The sequence below is a fragment of the Cyprinodon tularosa genome, unplaced genomic scaffold, assembly GCF_016077235.1.
Source record: "Cyprinodon tularosa strain WSP-4 unplaced genomic scaffold, ASM1607723v1 ctg343, whole genome shotgun sequence".
In the NCBI taxonomy this organism is placed as follows: Eukaryota; Metazoa; Chordata; class Actinopteri; order Cyprinodontiformes; family Cyprinodontidae; genus Cyprinodon; species Cyprinodon tularosa.
Window position 1 is genome coordinate 765,652 of NW_024039056.1, and position 23,923 is coordinate 789,574.

The window sequence follows — 23,923 nt, forward strand, 5'->3', positions numbered from 1 at the left end:
AAATAAGCTCCTGTGATTCATTCTCATCAGACTGTGCTGTGTGAAATGATCGACCATGTGGCGGCTGCTTCATATATGCTTTTTCTAAAAAAAGAACCCAGTGCGTTCAGCAATTCTAGGCTGCTGAAGCGAGCCTGAGTGTGTTGCTTGTTTGAAGAAGAAAAGGATGATTTATATGGTTGATCCAAACCTCAGCTGGAAATACAGCCAAAAAAAAATCTGTTAAACAAGCACATTTGGCAATTTGATATCATGCCTTCTTTAAATAATTGCCTTTTAGACAGCAGAATCATCATCCCTGCATGTTTAAAGGATTGATAGCTTGGTTTCTGCCCTCATAGAACAGATGCAGAAATGAAAATGGATAGTCAGCTTCTTGCAAACACTTAATACCCCTTCAGTCTTTTTTTAAATTAGTCTGCCTACAATCCCATGCTGCAGTTTACTTTATTGGGGTTTGAAGTGATGAACTAAAACAAAGTATTGCAGGATTTTCAATGCCGTTCTATCCCCTTTACTCTGACATCCCTAAAAGAATAATTTCTTACCCACCGTCTTCATAAGTTGCACCAATAATAAATAGTTTCCACCTATTTGTCACCCTGAAGGCATTGCAGCGGCAGTATTATGCTGTGGGGAAGCTTTTTTCTTTAGCTGAAGCTTGGAAGCTAATCATCTCCCAGTTAATCGCTGCTTTACTTATTGTTAGTCTGCTGCATACAATTTGTGATGTAACTAGGCCTAAAACAATCAGATAAATCATTATTAGTCGATTATTGAAATAATCATCAACTAATTTAGTAACTGAATAATCGTTAACTGGAGTACAGAGACTGGAATCCATCCCTTTAGCTCACAGTGCAACCCACTTAAAGCAGTAATTATTAGGGATGCACGATATTGGAATTTTGGCCGATATCCGATAAGCCGATATTTTAAAACTCATGTAGCCGATAACCGATATCGATACCGATGTTAAAGCTGGACAAAAATAAGTAGTCATTGAAAATAGCAGTTTTGTTATCCATTTCTGACACTTTGAAAAATAATATACTCAAATATATTTTCATATGCCGATATCAAATTGATTTTTAAAAACGCGGTATCGATCTATTTTACTTTCAAAATCTCGTGAAATTTCATCGTTCTGTTACAAACTTGTGATATTTTGCAAATTCTTGTGAGATTTTTTTAGTAAAATAGATCGATACCGCGTCAATATATCAACATATTAAAATATGGCAAAATTTTGTGAATTTTCGGGGGATTTCGTAGCATAACGATGACATATAGCAATATTTCATTAGTAAAAGAGATTGATGTGGTGTTTTTAAGTGGCAATATATCAGCATATGAAGATATTGCGATATTTTAATGTACGGTATCAATATTTTTTCCCTCGTCTTTAGAAGTTTTTAAGTCTGTAAAAAAGAAGTTTTTGAGGAAGAAGAAGAAGTAGTATTTTTTTTTTTTTTTAGGCTTTAGAAACTCAGAAGCTGATCAAATATCGGGTTAAATATCGGTGGGGTGGCCGATGTCCGATATTCAGTTTTAAGGCCGATACAGACCGATACCGATAGGGGGCCGATTATATCGTGCATCCCTAGTAATTATATGGAAATGTAAAAAAAATATACATATTTTACATTTAATATAAAAATTTTCGTCTGACAATATGCTCTATCCAGTACTCCTCCAGTAGAGATTATTTAGTTTCACCTGGTTTAAATCTAAAAAAGGAACCTGTTGCTATCCGATTATTAATCAATTATCGAAAAATAATCTACAAATGAATCAAAAAGCAAAATAATTGTTCGTTGCGGCCCTAGATCTAACATTAGAGGTTGGGTGCTGCTATGGTTTGGAGGCAATCCGACTGCTGCAGGTTCGAGTCACAGTCCTGCTGACCTTTGAATGTCTCTCCCCTCTTGTAACCCACTTTCCTGTCTACATACTTTCTAAAATTACAAAACAAAGGTCACTAGACCCTAAAAATAATTTTTAGAAAAAAAGCAAGTAAGCTTGGTTGAGAAGTATGCATACTTTTGCAATTAATCTTGCATTATATGAACCATTATATGTACTTGGAGCAGCCCGGATGTTATCGCTCATTTTCTAATCGCTGTCGATCTCAGCCAGAGGTGTTGCCCCGCTGCGGCCTTGGAGCAGGAATTGATTGTCATCTAATGCATCACGGCGTGCTCTGCTTTGCTCTGCTCTGCTCTGCTCTCCCTGTGTTTGCTGCTGGGAAATAACCCGCACACCTTTTATGAATAAAACCAAATTGGCCATTATTGGACCCTGTAGGGTAATAGTGTTGTCATCTGCTTTTCTGAAACTCTGCAAGCATCATGTGGGAGGAAGTGCCTTACTTGGCTTTGCTTGAAGTAGACCCCTGCTGGTGGTTAAGCAAAAAGGAGCCTGCTCCCTGTTCAATGATCCATCAGCTGGAATCTTCACTCGAACCCCCCGGATAGAGCTCAGACTGAAAGCTCATCCCTTCTCATATAATTTGTATCTTAAAACACGTGTTGCACTGCTAGTCTAGATAATGAGGTGAATGAGAGGGTCCCTTAGACTAAGCAGTTTTCTGATAAAGGTTTATTTATGAAAGGCTAGCTGTCACCTTGAAGTCGGCTGCCAGACCTCTGATTAGTTATGGATGTTTAAATATATCATTTTTATCTCAGACATTGTAGTCTGCAGAGACAATAAAACAAAAACACTCATTTTATACAAAAGAAATTAAATTTAGAAGCCTGGATTGCATATTTGATTCCTGGTCTCAATCTTGCGCTGTTTAGGTGATGCAACACCCAACAGACGGGGGACAGATCCTCGGTCTCCATAGCAACGTGAAGGAGGCCCCGGTGCGCGTGGCAGAGATCAGCGTTTACTCTCTTTCCAGCCAGCCCATCGACCACGAGGACGGCAGTGGACAGGCTTGCCGAAAGACCAAAACCTCAGGTGGGCAGTGCCCTCTCCTGCCTCCCTATTCGGGTCTGTTAGAAAGGTCTGTGTTTCAGCCTCCAACCCCAGAGCCAGTCCTCCCTGCTGTGGCCTCTCTTCCCTTCTTCCACCTGGCTCAAGTTTCCGTACCGAGAACAGAATAAACTCCATTAATCCAAGGCTGTCCCGCAGCCAGAGATGTGTTATTCTCTTCAGCCATGGCTGTAATGTTGATATGAGACCAGAACAGATGGAGGGACTATTACCTTTCACCACTCTATTTCTGGATAGCGATGGTGGGGTGAAATCGCAGTCCGGTCCAGACTCTGTGGCATTATACCACTGTGCTGATCAGACACTGTTTGGGATGTTAGTGAGGAAGCTGCTCAAACATAACACATGAGCTCATGCACCAAGCATGAAACCACTGTCAGTCTGAGGGAAGAGAGGGAAGAAAAGATGTTTATCTGTCTCCATGCATTGATCCCTAATAGCATCCATCCTACCTAGAAGTGTGCAACAGGATGTTTTATAGGCGACAGGAAAGTCCAAAGAAGCTGTTCCAGAGGAAAAAAAACAGCTTTTTAAACTAGAAATATTTGTCTTTTTTATGAAAATGGCAAAAGCCTTGCTGAGACTCTAAAAGAGCTGCAGTTAAAGTAGCATGTAATGATATTTGCATTGCTATTAAGTGCTTACAAAAAAGCTAGTTAGAAGTAAATAGAAGTGAAGATTATCACTATAAACTTGGCAGCATTTTTAATAAGCATTTGCTCTTCTCATTTTGAGAACAACTCAAAAAGATTTTAAGAGTTAGTGAGAAATTATTGTTTTTTTTCTACATTTCACAATCTCCTCTGCATCCATATCTTTATTTTGACATCTTTATATTTATCCTTGTGGCTCTCAAACCTTAGACCGCTCCCCTGATATGGACAATTATTCAGAGGACGATGACGACAGCTATTCGTCTGAGCAGGAGGCCAGTGATGACGCAGTTAATGCCCAGGTTGGTGCCAGAAAATGCTCATGTTGTGACAGTGCCACAAATGTCATTGAAATCTGGTGTTATATGTATTTCTTGCCTTTTCGAACACACTAAAGTAGCTTCAAAAATATCTTTTCCTATTTATTTCAATTTTATGTGATAACCTGAGTTAATGTCAGGCACCTTTACTCCAGAAACCCTCAATAAAATGTAATGTTCGGTTCCGAGGTTGCTTTTTAACCAAGTAATGAAATCACCTTTTTATTAAAGCTGTTCTGTGAAGATTGTATGGAGATATTTGAAGAACTTTTTAAAAAGAAAAAGAAAAAAGAACCATTAGCCATCGAGGAACATTGAGAACTGCAATAGAGTGGCACATTTGCAAATCTACCAACGCATGCTTATCCACTAAACTGAAAGATTGTGCAAGGACGGCATTATTGTTAAATAATAGTTGTATTGGGAGATGATTTTCCCCAGCTGGGAAACATAATCTGCTCAGAGCTGAATGTTCTTTCTGCTAATCATTACATAGGATGAGAGTCTCGTGTCATAATAGTCTCCCAGAATAATCCGTTCTGTTTCTTTTTTATGTCAGGATATTTATGATGAAGATGACGAAGTCCGGAAGCCTAAGAAACCCCGTAGGAAAATGATCCGAACCACCTCCATGACCAGGGTGAGTTGCTCCCTCTTCTGTTGCCAATCATTGACCATGAGAATAACATAAAACTTGTAGCGTACTGCTGCACAAGCTTTTAAGAGAAGGAGAACAGCGTGTTCCATTTGTCCGAGCCATTAGTAGGATGTGGATGAGCATTTCAATGACCAATGTGGGCTCGCTGAACTGACTATAATGGTCTTTACATGAAATAGGTAATCCAGTCGTTAGTAATAAGGGGCATTTATAAACCTAAGGCCAGCTGGCACGCCTATTAAATGCTACATTTATTTCAAGAGTTTCTTCCTCTCATTGTACATTTTTTCGCTCTCTTTTTACAGCAACCTAATTTTAAGCAGAAATTTGTTGCTCTGCTGAAGAGGTTCAAGGTTACTGACGAGGTAAGTTATGACCGCTTTGTTTGGGTTGACAGATATTATTCCAGCACAAAAGAAAACTCTTACTGTGTTGTTTTCTGGGTCTTCTTCAGGAATTTCTCAGCCACACTGTTATATAGTCTCCGCTTAGTCGGCTGTCATGTTTACAGTTATTAGATTTCCATTGAGGCTGCAGAAAATAATCCCAGTATTGACTGTGTGAGCAGGCTTTTACTGCAGGGGGGTCAGAGAGAAAGAAATCCCTGTGTCATTCACATAAGAATCTATTTACAGTCTTTTTGTAAAAATTGTATTGTTAAAATTAATACATTTGACAGGTTTTTAAATTAGGTGCTTGTAAACCAGTCGTTTTGTGTTTTAAGATTCAGATGTTTATTACTACTTAAACCACATTAGACTATTGGGCATTTTTAGTTTTACAATGTATTCTATGAAAACAGAGTATAACCTGTTATTGTTTCTCTTTCTGTATGACTGTCAGTTTCTTAGGATTATCGTACTCCTAGAACCTTCTCACATTTTACCTGTTAAAGCTTAAAAACCAATCAAAGTCGGACTAGAACCATCAGACCAAACTTTCCTTGTCTAAATATTAAAGCTCCACAAAGGTTCTACAAGTCTTTACTCAAGGGAGCTCAGAACAAATATTCCACACACTTTTTAGATATCTATTTATAAAGTAATTAGATATATTTGACCCTTTTCCTTCTTCCTTAGAGCCACATTTACAGTTTTAACTTGAGTATATGTGGAGGGCCATTATGACTTTTGCATTGTTGTTTTCTAAATAACTTCGCTTACAGTAACTCCAGTACTGTATTAGTCTTGATTGTTCTTAAAGCCTCAGGCAGCCGAGTGATCTTTTATCACGTTCACTGTCACTAATCTTTTCCTTGTGCCTGGATAATGTGCAAGGCTTCAGCTCTATAAATACCCAGGCAGAAGAGGCGGAGGGACAGACTGTTTATCTGCTTTCTGCCATCTTCTGCTCTTATGGAGTGACATTAATCACCTGATTAGTCCACAAGCCTGGCTGCTTGCACTCCTATGATATAATCCCCACTTTGCGTCATTTTAGCTCTTGTGAAACACTCTTCTACCTTTTAACTATCATGCTCAAAAAAATCTAACATAGTAGTGTTTAGCCTTCCATTGTTTTTTTTATTAGTGATGCACAATCCAATATTAATATCTGCGTGGATACCACTATTGAAGAAAATTCAAGATTGGGTATCATCGAAAACCCATAATCCATAGAGGCACATGTATGCAGTTTATTTCTATAATAGATTTAAGTTAAGTCAGTTTGAACCCAAACATTTGTATATATGTTTTCAGGAGGCAGTTTGTCCTGTTATGCGATTTACTACTTTTATGACTTCCTTTTTGACCTTAAAATAATATAAAATTTCTCTTTTCATACTTGCTTGTAGAGAGGAGTTTTATGATAATCTCTTACAAAATCAACAGTAATGATGGTGACATTAAAACAAGCAGATCTCTGTTTAAAAGAAATCTGAGAGTCTATACCTATTGTGCATATTTGTTAGGTGCTAGACTCTGACCCGGTGGACCAGACCCAGGAGGTTGAAGAGGATCTGGACTTGCTCTACGACAGCCTGGAGGTGTACAACCAGAGTGACAGTGGGCCAGAGATGGGGGACAATGAGAGTGTACTGAGCACGCCAAAACCCAAGCTCAAGTATGTTTTCCAGCCTTTTAAAAAAACTTCACAATATTTGAAAAGATGGGTATTAAAAAACAGGGACCCCACTACATAACCTTGGGGAAACTAGAATCAACAGAAACTGACATAACTTGGAAAAATAAAAAGAATTTGAACAACTTGCCAAAATGGCCTTGGATATCAGGTATTTTTTATATATATATTGGTAATAATAATACTAATGCTTTGTGAAACTATTTTAAAATTAGTTGAGGTCAAGCATTTGTTTTCATTTTCCAGTAAATGGTGGAGATGTTGCTGATATATTGGCATTGTGTTATAGCAGCAACTTGCAGGGAGTTTATCCAAGTTAAAAAACTGATCCTGTTGTTTGAATTAAAGGCTAATATCTATTTTTTTACCCCCATACATCTAACTGTATTTTACTTGTGATCATAAAGTGGCTCCAACTCCAATTTTTTAAAAGATTGATGCTGTCTGTAAATCTATTTTAGCAATGTTTACACACTAGCCTCAATATTTTAAACAATCCAAAATATATATGATTTTTGTCAGTACTCTCAAAACACAATGTTACAGATTATGATTTTAAAGTTTAAAGCTCTGTTCTCTTTGTTTATGTCTCAATTTTTAAACTATTAATATTTAAAACACTGTCTTTTTTAGGCCTTTCTTCGAAGGAATGTCTCACTCCAGCTCTCAGACAGAGATCGGAAGCCTGCATAGCCAAAAAAGTCAGCAGAGAGAGCTGTCCTGTCCCGTAAGTTAATGATTATTCACTACATGAACAAACTGTCTTCTAGGCTCATTGTTTACATGTTTTATAGGTTCCTATGTCAGAAAAACTCCATTGTTTGTGAGCATTCAGCTCCTCGAGTTTATAAAAGTTTGAGCATGAGTGCAATGCAGCCACTTGAGGACAGGATGAAGACGTGAGCCCTGGCCCCGTCCGCCCCTGCAGGCTCTTAGTATTTGTAGGGAGTGTCACCAGATGACCTTTCCAGCACCATCAATACACAGGCGGAGACACAACTATGCTGCCACACTCCGGAGAGAAGATTGGATGGAACGGCCCTGAACTCCTACACAGATTTATGGCCCGTTAGAACAACACAGGCAGGGAAAGAAAGGCATGTTGAATCTGACGAGGGGGGTTATAAATATCTGGGGATTTATTTGAGCTTGTAATAAAATAGCCCAAAGCAATTTAAGCGGCTGTAGCCCTCTATTTAGTTGTGTTGCGATGGAAATTCATAAGCATGTCTCGTAGCAAGAAATTAAAAGTGTTTGATCTTAGAGTGAAATGACCTAACCCAGATTTTAAAGGATCCACAGAGGTAGTTTTAAAGGCTTAAATATGAGCACGCAAAGGGGCTTAATCAGGTTTATGAAATCAGTGAATATGCACAACTATCAAACATTTAGGTTACTCAAAATACCTCAGTCTTAAAAAGTTTGTTAAAAAAATCTAGAAAAATAATTGAAATTTTCCTGGTTTTTTGTATTTGTGTCGTTTTGTTTTTGTATTTCCTGACTTTATGTTCAGTTGTGGACATTTTTCATCCATGCATCCCTTCATCCAGGTCTGTCCTTCTCTCCATCCATTCTCTTCTAGTGTTTTTGTTTTTTTGCATATTCTGCTTATAAAGCCTGAAAGCCACACCGGCATCAACACCAAATTAGCTTTTTTTTTTTTTTTTTTTTACTATAGAACTTTGGAAGTTTTTAGCGTTGTGAGACCATCCTGATCTCGCGAGCTTTCAAGGTTCCACTCGCAGATCAGTCTGGAGACTCTCCGTTAAAGAAAATTTGGAGCCGTTCACCAAACGAACGTCCAATCAGCGTTGGCTTTGAGGCGGGTTGAGGTGTGACGCAACGAGAAGCGCGACAGTTCAATCTAAAGAACATGGCGGCTTCAGCCAATGAAACTAGCGTTAGCCTGGCTATCGAGCAAGTTTTATCGGAATTACAGAGTATTTCTTCACTGAAAGAAGAGCAAAACACTGCTCTGGAGGCTTTTCTCAGAGGAAAAGATGTTTTTGCTCTTCTCCCGACTGGTTTCGGCAAGAGTAGCCTGGCTGTTAGTACATCATATGTTTCGTTGATCTGATTGGTTTATTTGGCCCGTCTATCACCAACATAGGCCAATCAGCTAACCAGTATTTTCGCCCCTTCCCAAAATTTCTTTAACTGAAGGTTTCCAGATGGATATGCGGAGCAATCTGGCGGAGTTTTAGCCTAAATGAATTTCGAAATTTGAAATGAAAAATATCTCAGAACTGCCTAAAAACGAAAAAGTAACATCCATCAAGGAAATAATCAAATGTTTTCACGTGGTGTTGTTTTTTCTTCCCTGCAGAGTGGCGAGTTTCTGACTGTGGACAGATGTAAAGTGCAAGGGAGCCGATATCAGGATGACAGCATCACTGAAACTGCTGTCGGGGTATGTTTTTGGAAGAATGGCTCATCGCTTGAAGCAAAACTCCCGGAGCATCTTTTTCTTATATTTTCTCCTTAACCGTACTCTCTTTACCCGAATGCCTCCTTCTCCTTTGGGTCTTTTGAGAAAAAGAAACAAGCAAAGGAGAATATAAGGGCAGACAAAATACCTGAATGATGAGGGTTGAGAGAGGGGTCTCTGAGTTTCCTGCTGTTTTCTCGCTGCTGGGTTCATCTTACCTTTTTCATTCAGCCCCTGCTCCCCTTGAGCATGGGTCAGCCATCTCAGCGCTCTACTTCACTAAACCAATTTAAAGGGAATATTTAGGCTGTTTCCTGAGCCACCTGCTAACAGACCATTGCTCTATCTCTCCTGTTACTGTGGGCTTGTATCTTAAAGCATCAGCAGCATCTTACTTTATACTACACATACCCCATGTATACAGAGAGAGAAATGTGGGTTTTAATTAGCTGGAAAACTGTTCACTAAGCTGGCAAGGTTGTTTTTCAAATTTGTAGAATATTGTCGATATTTCACTTCATTTATTTCTTTTTGTTCAAATCTGGGTCCTTAGAATTTGACAAAGAACTGACTAATTTGTAATTTTATTTAAAAAATTTTAAATTCACTGTACAAACGCAAAATGTTCTGATAGTGCAGTAATATATTTAGGGTTTGAAAGATTTGTTTTGGTAACAAAGGATATCTTGGTTTAGGACTGTGAGATTTGGAGTTATTTTTGTGTTTGTATTAAATTCAAGGAAATAAGTGATCTGAAAGGGGACAATCATTTCGAAATTAAAATAAATATATAAGAGAAAAAACAATTTTTCACACTGATGGCAAAAACTGATTTTATCCTGAACTGAACAAAAACATTCAGGGAGAAAATATTTTGTCAGAGAATAAATGAAATATAAATTGACTTTTGGAAAATGATTTCCAAGGGAAAAAAGCTTTCTCAAAAATACATTTTTACTCTCAAATATTGTTTTGTTTTTTTCTTTTTGCAATCGGAGTGAAAACTCTCAAAAATAGATGTCTTTCTGAACTTTTTTCTTCTCTTTCTAAAAACCTAAATCTTTCGTCTTGAGTCAGGAATTTCCCCTCGATGTGAAAAATGTGTAATGGGCAGGCGTGTGTTCTTATTGGCCAGTCTCCTTTTAACAGGAATAAATCTCCAGCAGAATCAGGCTTAGTGTGAGCGCCCTTCTGCTGAGGCTGACTGGTGTTCAAGGAGAAAGAAGCCGACATATAATAGAAACATAGACTAACTTATAAATACTTTCAGTGTTTGAAAATGTAACGGTAAGCTAGCTTCTCTGGTTTCTCAGTCTAGAAAAGAAACGGTGAAGCAGACAAGCTCTGACCCGGTTTTCATGTCAAAGGGTTGAAAGACATACCCTAGAGTTAGTCGCCCTAAAAGCTGAGCCCATAGCTATGTCTAGGAGAGAAACAGGACTAAGCACTGAAAAACAGGCCAAAAACAGCCCTCTATTAGAATCAAGGCAGAAATCAGAGGGGTGTGGCCTAAAAATTTAACCTTGGTTTTGTTTTTTCTATCAAATCCAATTAATAAAAGATTTAAATGACACGTACTGCTTTGGAAAAACTAGCTTTATTTGCTCATTATCCCTTCTGGGAGGTGACATTTATTTAAAGGGCAACAAAATACAAGCTGTGATGTTTCTCAACAAACAATAAAAATATAACAGAATAAATGTTTGCAGCTAGCTCACACAGTGTGCTATTTTATGAGTTATTAGTAGACATCGAAGGAAAAAAAAAAGATGAACTGATGTCACTCTGAGCTACAGAAGCCCAAGATCTGGATTGGAAAAAAAAAAAAAAAATCCAGATTTTCCAAAAATCAAGTCTTTATAGATAAAAAAAAAAAAAAAAAAAAATCAAGCAGCGGGAATAAATCGATCTACAAAGTTTGACACCTGTGTTAAGAAGAAATCCAGGATTATTCTTATTCTCCTCTATTTATTGATATTATTTTCTTTTACATATAAAGAGCTGCTCTAGCATGAGAAGATTCATAAAATCTTTAATAAACGTTTGTATTTTTACTTTCATATTTTAACTCTGGAGCAGTATAGAATTTGGACATGAAGCATGTTTGGAATCCTAGTTATTCCTCCTCTTTATTTTAGGTCCAGGAGCCAGAGACAGAAAACAGTGGATCAGGAGCGGGAGATGCGAACAGCTGGGATGTCAGCACTGAACGCATCCCCAGCACCGTTGGCAAGCTCTGTAAAACAGAGTCACAAAACCACATGTCACCAAGGTGAGCAGCTCATCACTAGAACTGAAAATCAATGTATTCCTAAACAAGCCAATATCTATGTTAATACATGCAAGTAATCCAGATTATCAGTTCCCTTGCTCTCTCTCTCTCTGTCTGCTGTCACATATGTTTAACTGGTTGCATTTCCTGTTCTCAGTAAAGTGGAGAACAAGCTGCAGAGGCGACCTCGCAGTACCTCCATGAAAGACAGACAAAACTCAAAGGCTCAGAGTGACAGAACCAGCAGCATGGAGAGCGAGTGTTCCCCAGACTCCCGACTGATAGCACAGGTAAACATCTATCCGACGTAAAACGTTACCCGTCCCAGTTTCGCTTCATGACAGATGCACTTGCTTGTATCAGTTTCAGAGTCTCTGCTCCTCGTTTTTCTCCAAGGTTCCCAGGAAATCTGTGTATGACCAACTAAACCAGATCCTCATCTCAGACGAACGCCTACCAGAGAGCATCATTCTCATCAACACTACAGAGTGGCAAGGACAGGTATGTTTTCTTTGAATAACCTTTTTGTGGCTTCTCTGAAAAGCCATCTGTTCATGAATATAATTCAGGGTTTTATACACAAACTTGTATTTTTTTGTTGCTATGCATCCATCTATTCATTCAGGAGTGTATTCATTATGAATCTATTAGTGCAGCCATCCCTCCTTCCATTTATTTATCCATCCATGTCTATCCATCCATATATATCCCTCTATCAACCCCTGCATACTTCCCTCTATCCATCCATTCAAGCAGCTCTACATGCATCCATCTCTCTATGCATCTATGCACGCACCCCTCTAGTCACTCATGCATCAATCTCTCTGTCCATCTGTGCCTTTATTATTGCATTCATCCATTTATTCATGCATTATTCATGTGTATTTCATTTAAATCTTAGCCAATGCAGAAACCCTTATAATTAACATTTGTATTTATAAAAGAAAAAAAATGGTCCAAGCATTGACTGTGTTATCTGTAAAATATTATCTGATAAAAATCTGAAATTTAAGCACAAGAAATCTGCAGATGCTCTGAAACCCACAGCTAATACAGAAGCAAAGCCACCCACTGGACGCCCTTAATGCGTTACATCTTGCCTCACATTGTTAAAAATACAAAGAAGTGCAACAGTTTCTTTTATGTTTTTAGTGTGCAGAAGGTGCCTCAGTTTGTCTAGCTTCTGCTGCCTTTCAGACACAGTCTCCTATATCCATTAACCCATTGTGTCCCTCTGATGTGTGTTTCTGTGCAGTATGTAGCCGACTTGCTCCATGAACAGGGCCAGCCCATTGTCTCCACTTGCTCTGCTGCTGATGTTCAGGCTGCCTTCAACACCATCGTTACACGCATTCAGAGATTGTGAGTCATGTTCACACATACACATGCTTTGTTTGCATGACACGTTTAATGAAGGAGTGTTAGCCTCCTCCTTAGTTTGGATCAGTTCTTCACCAACCAAGGTGTGTTTATTGGGGCTTCTCCTCAGAGGATTCTAGGTTACTTTGACAAAACTTGCTGAGGTTCTCTACGTTTGTCTAATCAAATCAGTTTGCTTTTCTCAGACAGTTTCAGTTTTCAACTTCCTCCCCTTTCTAAATATAGCATCTTTGCTAATCATCTCTTCAGGATTTCAAGGTTCCTCCTGCATAAAACAACCTCAAATGTGACTTTTTGATGCACGTCCCTGTTACTCAACCCCAATCCTTGTGCTACTATATAAGTTTCAATTTTATTTTAAAACAAGTTTAGTTTAAAAACAAACTGGAAAAATAAAAATTCATCCAATAAAAATGTCTAAACAAATATATTAATGTAAGGAAAATTTAGCTAAAATAAGGCAAAGCCACAACATTATAGTTATATTTGGACTCAGGCTGAACTCAGATTAAAGGAGTATGTAAAACGGGATGTTATTTTTTTGATTAGATGTATGTATTGGACAGGAAATTAAATAATGTTTGCTAACTGATTCATATGGCAAAATGGGTGTCAAGTCTGCAAAATAAAGAATAAATACAACGTCCAAATTAACAGGAGAATGAAATTTAATGTCATCACCATGACGATGGGCATATTGTGCTTTTGACATTTCATTCTATATACAGTAGCATGAAAAAGTATTTCATAACCTCTTATAACTGGTTGACATGTGGTTGAATTTCACCCCATTTCTCTGAAGGATCAGTTTAATTTTGCTACATCGGAAGGTTTTTTCCAGCATGAAAGGCTTATTTAAGGTCATATCCAATGTTCTTTGTTTAAGTTTGGCTCCCTGGTCACTGCCTAGCCTGAATGCTGCATGACCTGTGGAATCAATATGTCACTTATATAGAGCCTATATTATTTTATTTTATTTTTTTATTTAACATAGACAGACGGAAGACTTTTAAGGTAAATATGCCAGAATTAGCTCAAAGGCTACTTTACATCTATAGTCCCTGGCAAGTTAATAAGTAAAATACCAAATAATTAGACACTAGACAGAGGACATAAATAAATACATCATTAAATAAAAATAAATAAACAGATATATAAACAACATAAAGGGTAAAAGATCTCAAACGGCAACATGTGCTCACAAGCTGAATGATTTTGAAATGAAGGGGGATTAATAATTTCTGACAAAATATAAGGATAGTTAGATTATTCTTTTTTTTTGTTTTCATTGATAAATTAAATAATATTAAAACTGCATTTTGTATCCACTCTGGTTAGTTCAGTCTGATATGAACATTATTTTGATTTAATCATTTGATTCTGATAGAAAAGTAAAAGCAGAACAAATGGTTTAGAAGACCAGAACTTTTTTTAAGCCACTGATAATAATGAAAACAGAGTTAGCCTCCTTCAGTGACAGACTGCTGCAACCTAAATGCACCAGGGAGCGTTATCATAGATCCTTCCTCCCAGCAGCTGGAAGACTTTATAACCACCACTGTTCCCAATAACCTCAATAAGTTGTTACATTCATGTTGATTTTTGCACAGTTTCTGTCTTTATCAGTCAAATAACTGCTGCTCTCCTTTTTTTGCACATCACTGGTAGGGATGGGGATCGAAACCCGGTTCCATCAAGGACCCGGTTCCACTTTTTTCAAAACCCGAAAATCAATAACGTTTGGGCTTATCGATACCACTATCGAGTCTGGTCGTTTTTTGTTTTTTTTTCTCCCGGAGGTCCTGTAACATAATTGTGTGTCCTTCGAGTCGCGTCACAGCATTTAAGTCTAATCAGTCCAATCACTGCAGCATGTCCACCAATGTTTTGGAATGAAATTGTAAGCAAACAGATATTAAAAGTAAAACAAGTGAAGTCTGGCACTTAACTTTGCTCGCGACTCGAGAATGGCTGAACAGAAAAGACTCCTCCTCCCCGCCGCACCACAGTCGGGCCCGTCTCCATCACCCACTCAGAGTACCACTGGTAAGCGCGCACACAGACTTTGTAGCTTGTCCGGTCAGTTAAAAATAGTAATTGTGAAATCCGTGTTGTAACCGGCAGCATACAAGCTAGTTAGCTTGAAAAGTAAATAAAGTTTCAGACGTGCTGCGTGATGATGTGTTCAGATTGGCTCAGTAAAACAACAATTAGGTTATCATGATGCGTTCAAGTGTAACGTAAAGAAAACGGGAAATTTTGTTTTTGGCGAGAAACATGAGTAATACAGTTGTATATTGCTCTATATATAATTAAACTACTGATGCCAACATTTATTAAAAGTTACATTTAATTTAAAATACAATTATTTATTTGTTAAATATTTTCCTAATCACTAAAAACATGATGAAAAGTGACAGTAGACAATACATTAACCAACAATTGTGAAAATATATTCTAGTTAGTTGTATGTCATTTCGAAGTGGCCTATTACATTAGCCATGTTTATTGAAGGCTAGAAAAGTTTTTGTTATGCTCACTTGTTAAGCAATAAAAGCAATACCAGTTCTGTTAAAAAAATTTTGTTGCATCGTCTTTCCACCAAATAACAGAAAAGTATCGATAAAGACTCGGATCGATAAGGAGTATCGATAAAGGTATCGATATCAATAAATATTAACGATCCCCATCCCTAATCACTGGTGTTGCTGCTATTTTTCACATATCTATTACTGTAAAAATGTCCACAGCTGTTATAGATTTTTTTTTATTCACCAGATACAGAGTATTTATATTGTAAAAACACTGTAATGTAAAATAGTCTGTTTTATTTTCCTATCAGTTATTTTATACAGTTTTCTAAGTTGCACGTTGTGTGACCACTTCTGCTATAACCTTCTGCTGCTGTAACGCCACATATATTGTCCTCATTGTGGGACAATAAAGAGATTTTCTGTTCTGTTTTATTCTATAACTGAGCGCTGAATTACACAACAGAATATAGTGGGAAAATTATCTGTTTAAAATATTATCTAGGCCGCGCTAAAACTCTGCAGCATCATGTTGACATCCTGACAGGAGGGTTGAAAGACTTCATCACTTTCTGAAGTTGAATCATTAAAAATCAACAATTAAAAGTAGTTTTATAGTGGTGTTCAAAACCGCAAGGACTTAGAAGTTGATTTAAAACATTTTCCAAAGCTTTTCTGAAAAGACAAAAAAAAACATTGTTTGATTTTTTTTATATACTTATCTTATGTCTTTAAAAAAAGAAAATGGAAGGTATTTTATGTTTATTTGGGCATCTCTTTTGATCTTGGCTAAATAAAGTTGAAACAAATCTCAAGGATAGATTTATGTCCTCTCTGGTGTAAAATTTATATTATACAACGTGGCTCATGGGGAAAAAAAGTCGACCTGTTTTGAAGGAAGAATCCTAATGAGATGCAAATCTTTCTTCCAGACAGTCTTTAATTTTTCACACATCTCTGACCCACATTTCTTAAAGGCATTCCTTGTATTACTCACTGCCTCCCTTATATTTACCCCTTCTAGCTGTAACTGTAATGCACAGACGCCTCCAACGATAAAAGTGGCCGTTGCGGGCGACCAGAGTTACCTCAGCACCATCCTGAGGTTCTTCGTGGAGCAGCTTGCCAATAAGACCCCCGACTGGCTCAGCTATATACGCTTCCTCGTTATCCCCATCGGTACCTCAACTGGAATTCAGACAAAATCCATCTGAGGATGTCGACTGTTTTCTAACTAAGTGGATTTTCGCAGGTTCTCATCCCCTGGCAAAGTATGTGGCCTCCTTTGATAGCCGCTTCAACAACATCTTCATGGACACAGCTTGGAGGGAGCTGTTCTGCAGGACGGAACGGCCCACATCAGGTAGGACTCGTGGCTCTGATCCAAGAAACTGGGTCAGAGCTCAGGTCACAGGCTGCTACATTGAAAAAGGATTTCATACTATTGCAGCAGAAAGTTTTAAATCAGGTTTTTTCTCACATTGTTCTTCTGAAAACCCGCATCAGTCCTCAAATAGCATCATCCACCTAGTTAGGTGTTTATTTTTTTATATTAGACATCTTTAACAGCTCTTACCTCCTGAATTGAATTAGAAATGTCCTATTTGTCATTATTCTGTGTCTATATTGCTGCACTCATTTATTTGTAGGCTACTGTTTCCATCCACTGTCTCTATGATCACATTTGAATTACCAACGAGCCCAGCTACCAATATCCTCTTCTTATCTTACCTAATTTCCTCTTCAGTCGCCTTCTCTCACGCATGTTGAGTCATCGTTAAGCTTTCCTAACAAGAATTAATAAAAGGCTTTGGTCCTTTTTTTCTTCCATCCTTCATAGAAGCTGCCTTAATCCTAAAACCCACGAGTCTTTTGTTTGTTATGCATTCTGCCACATGTATGCGTGGTCTAATTTCTGTCTAAAGCGATGGTAATTGGATTAATCGATAAACTAACGGTTTCGTTGTAATCAGGTATACATAAAAATCATCCTATGAATCGATTGCTTTTCTTCATCCATCTTTTTTCCTGCAGATAACATAGATGTAGCAGGACGGATCATACAGTATCTGGCCGGGGCCAACGTGTCCCACCAGTTCCCCATCTCAGAAGCCATGCTCACCTACAAACAGAAGAGGTAAACTTGCATCAGCTGTGTTATTTCTAGCGTTAATCATACGGCACCTCTATGCATGTGGAAATATCTGTGTTTATATCTGTGTTTTTTCTGCAAGCTATAAATATTCATTTCTAATTTAAGCTGTTCAAGTATATTTATCCACTTAATTGCATGAATATCTTAGCATTCATACATTAAACACACGTTATTGTTTTTTGTGATTATAATGATGGGGTCAGCCTAACATCTGGTTTCTGAAATCAACAACCTAATAAACCAAAAACTGTGCTTTTGTTTTTTTCTTTTTAATTCACTCTAGAAGAATATTTACATTTTATTTTAATACTTAACGTAGTCTAATGTGATAACAGATTTAGTGGAATCTGCGTGCAGATTTGACCCAACCCTTCCCCTCTTAGTGAGCCCAGCCTCCTATTAGTCAGAAGGTACTAAAAACATCAGTTTTTAACTGTTGCATTCCTTCTCCTCCTCCTCCCCCCCTCTTTGATTTGCTTTCAAGGAAACGAAGTCTGTATTTTGATTTTTATATCAGGTATCTAACTCAGCTCTTTTTGTTTGACCTTTTCCTCCATCTGGCCAGAGCTCCTCGCCGTGTGTCTTCACATTTCCCTTTTCACGTTTGGTGATCTGTCTAACTTCACTTTGTCCTGAACCGTGTCTCTGTTTTGCTGTGACTTTGATTCCTACTCCGCCTTTTGTGTTGTTGCTGTGAAGTTTTGCCTAACAACCTGGAAAACGACCTTTTACGAATAAAGTTAGTGTCCTAAAGTGCAACAACCCGTGAAAAGTATAAGAATTATAAGGATTTATTGACACAGTTCTGTTTGTAACTTCTGAGATTATCCTTTGTTCACCAAGAATCAGAGTGGAAACCATTTATAGGTAGAAGAGTCAAGTCTATCAATTAAATAATTTTATTCATTAATCATATTGTAGTAAAAAAAAAAAAAATATTTCTTCTTTGTTTGTATTGAAACAGCTTAAGTTTCTCAAAGTAAAAACTATTTTAGGATGATTTCACTTCTGGGTTGGAGATATTAGATCAGAGCTGAACGTCCAATCAGACGCAAGCTTGGGTCTGTGTTGAGATGAGATAAATTATTTCTTTTTTCTTTGGTTGTCATAGAAACTATTCAATCTCCACATCATGTAGGTGATAATATAGAGCTGTTATTTCGTTAATTACAATGATTTTACACTTACAGCTAATGAAAACATCACATTTAGATTAGAATATTACATCACAGCAATTTCAAAAGATCTTCATCACAGAAATGTGCCTCGGTTAAAAAAAATAAAAAAAAACTTATAGGTAGAAAAACAGATCAACACCTAAAAAATATGTTCAAGATATAAAAACAAAAGTATCAAACTTGAATTAACATCTTTTTTGATGGATATAATTGAATAAATCAAATATTTTGTCCATAAAATAGACTTTTAGATGGAAGTGAAAATGCAGAAAACATGGTTGAATAAGTTATGTTAATGTTTTTCAATGAATGCAAAACACTAAAACTGCTGCTTCTATGCAGTTTATCTTTCAGAGGTGGGTTTCTTTGAATAGATGTCCAAATAAGGAATAACGGTGAACCCTAAGTCAGGCTAAGTCATGCTCATGTGATTCAAGACGGTAGATGAGCTGTTTTAAGTCAAATTGCTGGTTCTGATAGGATGGTGAAAAGTCCTGATGAGTAGGAGTGGAGTAAAGGAGAGGTGTTTAGTTGGACTCCAAAGTCGCCCATACAGTCAAGTTAAGCAACTGTGTGCAGACAGAAGAACTCACAATAGACCCCAAGTCTCCACTTGCACAATCAAAGGGTCTAACATTAATATCTCCTTTAGAGGTCCAGTGGAGTTCATTGGTGTGTTTCCAGAGTGAAGTTTGACCATCTATATAGGACATCCATAATTACTGATATCTGCGGTAAAAATGTGGGGAAACTGAATTTAACTGTTATTACGAAGACATAATCTGACACTGAACATCTTAGAAAAATTAAGCTTAAGAGAGATTTTTTTTTTTTTCAAAATGGTTGATGTCCCACATGTTGGCTTCTGTCTTATTTATACCGTGCATTCTCAAGTAGGGGTGTGCAAAATAATCGTCACGATGATGCATCGTGATTCTAATTTTCGTGATCTACTGCATCGATTCTTGACGCCAAGTATCGATTATTAATTTAAAAAAAATGAATAAATAAAATTGCATGAATGGTTGGTGAACATCAGCCAAAAACAAGTGTAATACAACTTCCAGTCCAGTAGATGTCGCTGCGGATGTGTTGACGCACGCTGCCTTGTGTCACAAGCATTTCCGGCCGTGAGATACTGCGCCAAGTCATTCAAAAACAAAACATAGAGGAGAAAATATTGCAATGCATCCCAATAATTCAAGTATCGTGATGCATCGTGATAGAATCGCATCGTGGCCTGTGAATCGTGATTCAAATCGAATCGTGACTTCTTTGGCAATACCCACCCCTATTCTCAAGTTGATCAAAGACAGAGTTAATCCACTCTTTCCCTTTAAGATGTTGATCTTCATATGTCAGGTTTTGGAAGATTACCAAAAAATGCTCATATTTTCAGTCAGAACAATACATAAAAAAGTTTTTGAAAAACTTGTTCTGTCTGGGAAAGTCAATAATCAGATTTGCAGCAGAGTCGGACTGCAAAACATGAGAAGATTCCCATCACTGTCTGCCTTTGGTTTTTTGGGTCCTTATTTGCAAAGGGTCCATTAGGTTTTTTGTTGCCCATAAAATAATATACTGCATCACTGTGCTTAAACCCTCTAATGAAGCATATTTGGTTCTTTTAATGTGTCTTTTGAAGCCATGAAGCTCCTTTGCAAAGGTTTTCCTTTGGAGAAACCAGCTAGTTTAGGAGTTGTACTCTTACCTCTGAGTATTTCTTTGTTACCTAAGTTCCTGTTTTCTTAACAAGATACTTCATGTCTTTCTATCTCTGCAGAGGCATGTGTCTTTAGATATTTTTGCTTTAACGCATTGCTTAAGAATGCACAAAGATTCTTGAAAAGGTTTCGATCCAGCATGAAATGCTCTCTCTAGTTCTGGTTGTAAGGAGCAGTCCTCACATTCATTTCATCGTAAGGTGACACCCCCTCCCAACAATATCCCATATTCCACCTGAGTCATTTCTGCCGCGAAGGGACATGGTGAAAGCCATTCCTAAGCCATCTCTCCTGCAGGAACGTTGAGTGTTCATCTGCACTTCTCAACTGCTGCAATGTTGAGACAATTTTCCCCCCCATCCTGACTGAGTTTTTTACTCTTTCCCTTCTCACAGCCCAGATGAAGATTCCTGTCAGAAGTTCGTGCCATTTATTGGGGTAAGGATTCACGGTTCTATTCCTGAAGTGTTATGTTTGAGACGTTTCTGCTGTGATTCACACTGAATCTCTGCTTTCGCAGGTTGTGAAAGTTGGAATAGTGGAGCAAAGTCTTTCCACCTCAAGTAGGAAACTTTTTTTTATCTCGTATCATATTTTTTTATTTGATGCATTCAATAATTTTGTATGCTACAGTGCCTTGCAAAGCTGCTAATTCCTGCTCACTATTTTTTTTTTTTTACCTTATAGCAGCAAACCTAAGTGTGTTTTATTTATTTATTTATTTAATTTTTGATGAACCAACATAAAAGAGTTTATAATTTTACGATGGAAGGAAATAATAGTTGGTTTTCCAACTGTTTTACAAACAGATATTTAAAATTGTGTCATGAGTTTTTATCCAACTCCCTTTACTATGATGCCCTAAAATAAACTGACAGTAGAAGCCTGATTCTGAAACAATTAATTGATGTTTATTTCCATCTCAGCGTCCATTCAGCTGCTCAGGTTTGTTAGCAAACATTAGTGAACAAACAGGCCAAGTTGCACAGAAGGATTAGGTTAGAAATGCTCCAAGATTTTATCTTTCTTATTCACAATTAGAACATTCCAGCCACTAAGAGCCATCAGTTTATTAGACTTGGACAGATTTTTATTGTCATCAATGCATCAAAATTTCGATGCATCCAGCTTACAATAGTGAAATGAATGTTGCCATTTATAAAGTACAGCAATGATAAAGATTGTAGACAGTGTAGGAGAAAAGGAAACCAATTTAAAGTCATAGTGCAAAAGGCATTTTCACTTTTCCTTTAAAGAGATTATAAAAAAAAAAAACAATCAAACCATTTTCAAGTGTGATGCAGAGTCTAGATTAGAGTTTCAGCACTTCAACAGTCTGATGGCAGCAGGGAAAAAGCTGTTGCAGAACCTGCTGGACCTGCAGAGATTGCTGTAAAACCACTTCCCAGAGGGCAGCAGGGAGAAAAGCCTCCCCACATCATGATGTGGCTTTTCATTCTTCCCACTGCCTCAGAAACACTTTTTTTTCTATAAGAGGTGACAGCATCATGATGTGGGGTGGCTTTTCTTTAATAAGTGCAGAAAATTGAATTGGATCTCATGGGAAGATGAATTGAGCTATAAGTGCAGCAAGTATGCGACTAAAAAAGACCTGAGACTCTGTTGGAGGTTCAGCTTTTAGCTGAAAAATGTCAATAAAAACACAAAAGCAACTGAAAGGGTTTAGATTAATAACTTTACAAACTGAGGTTTAAACCTTAGTTAACAGTGGTTCTAAAAAATATAGGAAATGAATCACCCACCACTCTGTGATTAGCATTTAGACGTCCATCAAACCTATAGAGATTGTTTTTGTATTGTGACAAAGTGTGGAGGATTTCAGCTTCATTAATACTGATTCACTTCACTGATCAGAATATGAAGTGTGGAAATTCGTTTCTTTGTTTCAGTGGATTCTGATGATGCAATGGGAGGCAACACGAGCATCCTGGCCTCCCCTCCACCCCCATCGGCTGGAACGTATGGGAAGGAGATTGGAAGCACCCCCCCGCAGTCTCCCTCTGTGTCCACCGCCCTGTCAGGAGCTGGGTACTAAACATCACATCATGCCTGTGGTATTTTTACTCCCTGGAGATAAAAAAAAAAAAAAATCCTTTTTGATCTCTGTCCATCCTCCGCTGCAGCTCTCCGTGTTCGGGCAGCGAGGTGATGGGGCTCCAGGTGGATTACTGGACGTGGCAAGGCTCAGAGAAGAAGAAAGAGGGCGAGAAGAGGGACGTGGGGTTGAAGAACACCCTGAAGTGTAACTTCCGGTCGCTCCAAGTCAGCCGGCTGCCCTGCGGAGGGGAACTCACTCCCCCGCCCAGTATGGCCATGACCGTGGTCACCAAGGAGAAGAACAAGAAAGGTACGCTCCACCAGCACCACAAAATTTAACTTTTTAAAATAAACTTTATTCCAAACTTCACACAAAATTAAACTTTTATATAACTATTCCTGCAAACTATGGTGTTAAAGGGAAAGTTACAGTCATAGAGAGGGTTGAGTTTATCTTAGATGCATCTTACTAAAAAAGATTTGAGCTGAGAGGAAAAGTTTATCCTGATAAAACAGCCTGTGGATATCCATCCATCAGTCTATCATCCCTCTGTTTTAAACACTAGATCCATTTCTTCTGCATTTTTGCATGTTTGAATTAAAAGCCCGACTCCTTAGAGATATCTGCTTTAAGTCCTCTGAGGGACTAAGACCTATCTATATATGTGACCAGGAGAAGACTATAAGCATTTGAAATCTCTTTATTTTTTTTACCAACATATTTTTATTGAGTTTTTACACTTCGGAAATACAAGCATGTAGTTATTTGAACAGGTTCTCTTTGTAGTCATTACATGACAATAATTATTTTACTCAATCCAGAAAAATAAATACAACAACAACAAAAAAACAAAACAAAGAACACAGCTTCTCAAAAACTGGGGTATTCACACAGATTACAAATTGGTCAGATATAATTATACACATCTATACAACATGGCACACCACAGGTTCTGGCAAATCAGAACTCAAACAAACCCTCTGTCAAGTCTAATTCCTTAATAAAATTAATGAAAGGCCCCCAAATCCTCTCAAAAAGATACCCTTTGGATTTCCTAATATATGTTATTCTTTCTAGCGGCAAATTAGACGCCATCTGTTTTAACCACTGCGTGACACTAGGTCTATTGATATTTTTCCAAGTCAAAGCAATACATTTTTTTGCAGCCAATGAGCTTATATCTATGAAAGTGCATTCTGATTTACTAAAGTTATGTTTCCCAGGGAATAAAGCTAGCAGGAACAATTTAGAATCCAGTGGAACTTGCTTTAAGATAATTTTTTCAATTATATCTTTCACCTCTGTCCAAAATGCTTTGATTTGTCTGCATTCCCACATGCAGTGTATCAGAGTCCCTTTAGAATTACATTTTACACACAGATCTGGGATGTTATTGTATTTATTTAAATGCACAGGTGTAACGTAGATAAGCATTAGCCATTTAAATTGTAGGATTCTAAGACGACTGCTTATGGACATT

At 37.6% G+C, this 23,923-nt stretch overlaps 1 protein-coding gene across 4 annotated transcripts in view; it reads left to right on the plus strand.

Moving 5' to 3' along the window:
* The window catches only part of zmp:0000000755 (phosphofurin acidic cluster sorting protein 2), a 66,984-nt gene that overhangs the window by 36,759 nt on the left and 6,302 nt on the right, over positions 1-23,923 (plus strand). Inside the window, exons 5-23 of one of the 4 annotated variants that reach the window (XM_038294650.1) lie at positions 2,805-2,967; positions 3,867-3,958; positions 4,536-4,616; positions 4,940-4,999; positions 6,547-6,698; positions 7,350-7,443; positions 9,043-9,126; positions 11,283-11,416; positions 11,574-11,706; positions 11,780-11,917; positions 12,672-12,778; positions 16,352-16,506; positions 16,580-16,690; positions 17,362-17,464; positions 17,967-17,999; positions 20,780-20,822; positions 20,905-20,947; positions 22,295-22,433; positions 22,529-22,752. In XM_038294650.1, the coding sequence (XP_038150578.1) occupies positions 2,805-2,967; positions 3,867-3,958; positions 4,536-4,616; positions 4,940-4,999; positions 6,547-6,698; positions 7,350-7,443; positions 9,043-9,126; positions 11,283-11,416; positions 11,574-11,706; positions 11,780-11,917; positions 12,672-12,778; positions 16,352-16,506; positions 16,580-16,690; positions 17,362-17,464; positions 17,967-17,999; positions 20,780-20,822; positions 20,905-20,947; positions 22,295-22,433; positions 22,529-22,752 (2,089 nt within the window). The remainder of the gene's footprint in view (positions 1-2,804; positions 2,968-3,866; positions 3,959-4,535; positions 4,617-4,939; positions 5,000-6,546; positions 6,699-7,349; positions 7,444-9,042; positions 9,127-11,282; positions 11,417-11,573; positions 11,707-11,779; positions 11,918-12,671; positions 12,779-16,351; positions 16,507-16,579; positions 16,691-17,361; positions 17,465-17,966; positions 18,000-20,779; positions 20,823-20,904; positions 20,948-22,294; positions 22,434-22,528; positions 22,753-23,923) is intronic. The other 3 variants (XM_038294652.1, XM_038294651.1, XM_038294653.1) reach the window with 3 other exon arrangements.